Source organism: the organism of the source record quoted next, unplaced genomic scaffold (assembly GCF_019419815.1).
Source record: "Pyrus x bretschneideri cultivar Hongxiangsu unplaced genomic scaffold, Pyrus_bretschneideri_v1 Contig26, whole genome shotgun sequence".
In the NCBI taxonomy this organism is placed as follows: Eukaryota; Viridiplantae; Streptophyta; class Magnoliopsida; order Rosales; family Rosaceae; genus Pyrus; species Pyrus x bretschneideri.
In genome coordinates this window covers 3,646,847-3,652,134 of record NW_025999568.1, presented here as the reverse complement: position 1 = coordinate 3,652,134, position 5,288 = coordinate 3,646,847, and the positions used below count along the sequence as shown (strand labels likewise).

Sequence of the window (5,288 nt, the reverse complement as noted above, 5' to 3'; positions counted from 1 at the left end):
GAGGGACAATGCTTTCATAATATATTAAGGAAAGAAAAAGAAAATATCTCTTAGTAGCTAAGTATGCGTGCTTGAGTAAGTATGTGTTCAATAAACCTTTATTTATATAATAAATGGGTTGTTTTCACTAAATAATCCTTGATAACTCTCAATCTGCGATTCAGATTACACGAGAAGCATGTCAATCTTGACCAAAGATGAGTTCAAAAAGTGACATCTGTCTAGCAATATGCCTCGATTCTTATTTTCACCTAAAATTTTGGCTTTATAAGAGAGTTTAGATTGATGACACCTATCATTATATGGAATCTGCAAGTAACACATGTGCGCACATATCATTATATGGAATTTGCAAGTAGCACGTGTGCGCACAAATTCATTACAAACACAAACATCTTTGCCCGCAAGAAATAACAATGTATGCATCTCACTTTCACGTCTACTATTGGGATCAACATGAACGTTCACTTTTGGATTGAAACACAAATTAGCTTTGCCCAAATTAATTAAACTGGTTTGTATTGCACTTTTGGCTTGGATTGGTAACTTTTGTTCTATGAGACTGATTAAGAAAATAATGCATGCCCATGGTTTTTTATGTATGTGAAGGGAGAGTTTTTTTGGATAATTTCCTTCAAGTTCTTCATCTTATTATCTTTGTTCATTTTTCTCCTTAAAATAGATCCATTATGAATGCATGCATAATATTATAGTTGAAGATGAATGTTGTACTGAGAATAAAGAATTCAAAGGATGAAGAAGAAATCACAAAAAATGGATCCATTATGAATGCATGCATAATAAATAACGAGTCTAACGGAACACAAAAAATCCTACAATGTGCTAAAAATACTACAAAGCAATCTCGGTTGATAAATCAATATCTATTCTGTTATATATACCTAAAACCTCGGAAACAAATTAACAGCCTAACGTTGATCTTGTTTATGAATTTAACTTTAATTAATTTACGTACTCTTATGTATGAACTTAACTTTTTACTACTTTTATACATCCCAAGCAAAACCTTTAATTTTGTAATTACTTGGTTTACCCAATAAATTAATCAGTCCCTAAAGCTTTCATGCACCTACACAATCCGATGCGCTGGAATAGGATCAAATTTTCACCCACGGTTTCAACTCTATTTTTCCGTCCTTAAAAAATCAAGTATTGTTGTGGTCATGATCATCGTCTTCATAGCAGGTCTTAGCTATCTGGTAAAGACGGCCCCTTAAGAATCCCTAACATGCATCAATAGTTCTTTTCATTTGTATTTGGGTATGTGACTGCAAAAGTAGCCAATTACCAACCCAATGCAGCTAGTTTCTTATAAAAATTGATGAAAATAAAGGGAAAAGAGAGAAGAAGAAAAAATATATAAAAAGGAGATTATATTTTTTAGGTAGGGGCCAGTATTTTGCTACTATATTGGTTTCACTTTAACGTAGTGGAATCACAACAGGATGGAGTGGAAGTGGTACTGTAGCTGTAAAAGCCGTTTTGAACTTTTAAATTTAAATTTTAACATCGGAAAAAAGGAATAAAAAGGGAGATTGTAGTCACACATCCCAAATTACTTCTCACACATCTTTTTAATTTTTTTAATATTTTTCTATCAAGTGTTAATGGTGTGTAGAAAATATTAAAAAATTAAAAAAAATGTAGAAGAAATGATTTAAGGTGTGTGAGAATATAAATCTTTCAATAAAAATTATAATATCAGGTTCCTTGATGTTCCCCAAAATGGTCCTTGTAAATTGGAGGTTATACATGAGTTGGAAACAAAGATTCAAATGATTACAAGCGTTCTCAGAGTCAAATTCATAAAAGATTATTGGAATATACAAATTATATAGAACGTTTTTATTAAGTTATGCGTGCATTGTTGTAGATTGTCAATTATTACTTCTTCTTTTTCTATCAAATTGTCAATTATTACTCGTAACACTGCGACAATGTAATTTTTTTATACATGAAAAAAAATCAACAAGTTCATGTGGGATTTATGCACTTTTTTTTTTTTTTTTTTGCATCGAATGTTTTGGTGATATACAATATGACATGTCTGTTGTACGAACATATATCTGGAAGGTTAGAATCTGTTTATGATTTTTCTTTTTACAAAAAATATATATTCGATTTGAAGGTTAATATTAAAGAAGAAAACACATAAGGGTAAAAGCCTAAAAATTTGGAATGACCAACATTTTTTTGTGTGTGTTTTCTTATGCAATTTCTTCAAGAACATAGAAATCAATCAAGGACTTGAAAACTGATCAATTAAGAAAAAACAACTGCAGTTTAACACAACTACTAAAACTAACTAATTAAGCTAGTTCTCTTTTATTGTTTATCAACTCTCAACAACAATAATGTACTAAAAAGATAGTTCTCTTTTATTGTTTATCAAAACTCAACGACAATAAGACGTACTAAAACGATCATAACTTGCCAAATTGAACATCAAGTGCACATCACATTAATCTTCAAAGTATGTTATATAAGCATGATGCCAAACTCATTCGTCATGCATTCTCCTCTGTTGCCACAAATTCTTATAGAACTTCTCTATAAACTCCTCCGCCGCTTTGTCTACGTGGCTTTCCTCATCAGCCTCCCTCACCGGAAACGGTGAGTCCGTTATCCTCGGCTGGTGGACCATAGGGCTCTTCCCAAACCCGGGAAGCACCGGTGATGTTGCCACGTATGCCGCCGCCTCCACAGTCACTGCTTCATTGTTCAACATCTCCAAAACCGCCGTGACGGCACCTGCGATCGCCATCTCATCATCCTGAGTCTGCAGCGCGTGAGTACACTTGAAGAGGTTGTGGTGGTTGTTGTCGTGGCAGCGCTTGCCCATGAGGTGAAAAGGGTAGTTGGGGGTGTTGCTGCAGCTGAACTCGTACTCTCGTTGGGCGGCAGAGGAGGTGGCCCCGCTGTAGTAGGGGTGGCTGTGGCTGTGGTGGTGCTTGTGGAACATGAGATTGCTTAAGGTTTTGCTGGCGAGCTTGCCACGCTTCATCATCATGTTGAAGTCCAGTAGGAGCTTTCGCTTTGAAATGCCCTTTCTTATCATGAAGAAAGCTACACGTACTATACTCCATATTCTCTTGGCAATTGGTAGATTATTTTGTTCCATATTTTAGGCTTTAATTTTATTTTCTCAATTGAGAGAGAGAGAGAGAGAGAGAGAGAGAGAATTAGAAAGAGTTGTTGGGTGCGAGTTCTAAACGAAGAGGGGGGGAGGTGTATTTAAAGGTGGATCCGGAGGTGATGGAAGAGAAGAGAGTTGGGTTTGTATTTCTTTTGAATAAATAATTTCTTTTTCAAAATGATCCGAAAAGTAGAGTTTTTATTTCAATTATGCACTAGCTAAAATGGCTTGTTGTGGAGTGGATTCATAGATTTTTAGTATTACTTTTTTGGTTGCATAGATTTTTAGTGTTACTTTTTTTTTTTCAGAGACCAAGCATGCACAATGGTGTTACTTTTTTAGTATATGCTTAATTTTCGTTTGAAAATGATCGATCGGTACACAGTGTTGTACCTTCTTATAAATGTGTAAAAGATTAAAAGTCGGCATTTCATTTCTATAAAAAAAAATAATGATACTAGAATATGACAATAATAATAATATGGGATACTTTGGATATGGTCTTTAATCACTAGTTTACATTAATGGAAATCCTATTAGTTTTTAGATTTTGATTAAAGTCCTTTGACTTTGTACACATCAACATATTAGCACTAATCGATTTCCATGTCAACTATTTTATATTTTAAATTAAATATTATATTAAATATTGTAACATGTACATCTTTAAAGAAAATTCTTTTGTCCGAACATTTAAAGCAATTAAATAAAATAAATTAACACATTTATGGGATATAAAATCTCATAAGATTTGAACTTTAACGTTTATGGGATTAAACAACAAACTCCACCCTTAGAAAAGAATTGTTTTTTTATTGAATGTCATGATAAAAGATAAATGTTCCCATAAGAATGTACCCATGTACAATTATGGTAATTCACAAGAATGTATCTATATACAATTTCATCATTAAAACCCATATGTGACAACAAGAAGAAAAACAATGTACCCATATAAATTCTTAATGTAAACAATGATTAAAGGATAGCAAAATGGAAGCAAACCATAATGTTACATCCCACATCGCCCAGGGGAGTAGATTTTGTAAGCCTTATATGTATATTCTCATCTCTACCTAGCACGAGGCCTTTTGGGAGCTCACTGGCTTCGGGTTCCATCAGAACTCCGAAGTTAAGCGAATTCGCGCGAGAGCAATCCCAAGATGGGTGACCCACTGGGAAGTTCTCGTGTGAGTTTCCAGAAACAAAGTCGTGAGGGCATGGTCGGGGCTCAAAGTGGACAATATCGTGCTACGGTGGAGTCGAGCCCGGGATATGGTGCGGGCCCGGGTCGGGATGTGACAATTTGGTATCAGAGTCAATCCCTGGTCGGATTTGTGCCAACGAGGACGTCAGGCCCCTAAGGGGGGTGGATTGTTACATCTCACATCACCCAGGGGAGTGGATCTTGTAAGCCTTATATGTATATTCCTATCTCTATCTAGCACGAGGATTTTTGGGAGCTCACTGGCTTCGAGTTCCATCGGAACTCCGAAGTTAAGCGAGTTCGCGCGAGAGCTATCCCAGGATGGGTGACCCACTAGAAAGTTCTCGTGTGAGTTCCCAAAAACAAAACCGTGAGGGCGTGTCGGGGCCCAAAGTGGATAATATCGTGCTACAGTGGAGTCGAGCTTGGGATGTGGTGGGGGCCTAAGTTGGGATGTGACAATAAGACCAAATTACTTAAGGGTACATACTATATAAATCTTATAGGAAAAAGTTATACATATATGGGTACCAAAAAATTTAGATGAGAAATTACAATGGTAGTATAGAACAAAAGTTGGGTACATGGATTAAGGAACAAGAGAAGAGAATGTAGCCAATGAAATCAAAATTGCATTTAGAGCAATATAATGTTCATTTGTTACGATTTTGCAATATGATGGTCATGAAGAAAAAATAAGTTTGAAATTTTTTTGGCGAAATTTAAATTTGAAGATACATACTCAATATAATAATGTTGAATTTGAATATAAGCATAAATTTGAGTGAGAGAATTTTGGGATTTTCAATTACAAATGTGATAATGTGGGAGAAATTATAAATTAAAATTTGTTGTAAAAAAAATTAAAAAGATGACATGGAAGTATTTTAATAGTAAAATGATGAGGTGTATAAAGTCAAGAAG

General features: G+C 34.8%; 1 protein-coding gene across 1 annotated transcript; it reads right to left on the bottom strand.

Annotated features, from left to right (window-relative positions):
* Positions 1–2,327: 2,327 nt before the first annotated feature.
* Positions 2,328–3,480, bottom strand: LOC103944825. The gene has a single exon (XM_009355284.3). It carries the CDS (start codon positions 3,140–3,142, stop codon positions 2,522–2,524), a length of 621 nt encoding a protein of 206 aa, XP_009353559.2. The 5' UTR covers positions 3,143–3,480; the 3' UTR covers positions 2,328–2,521.
* Between the last annotated feature and the right edge of the window lie 1,808 nt (positions 3,481–5,288).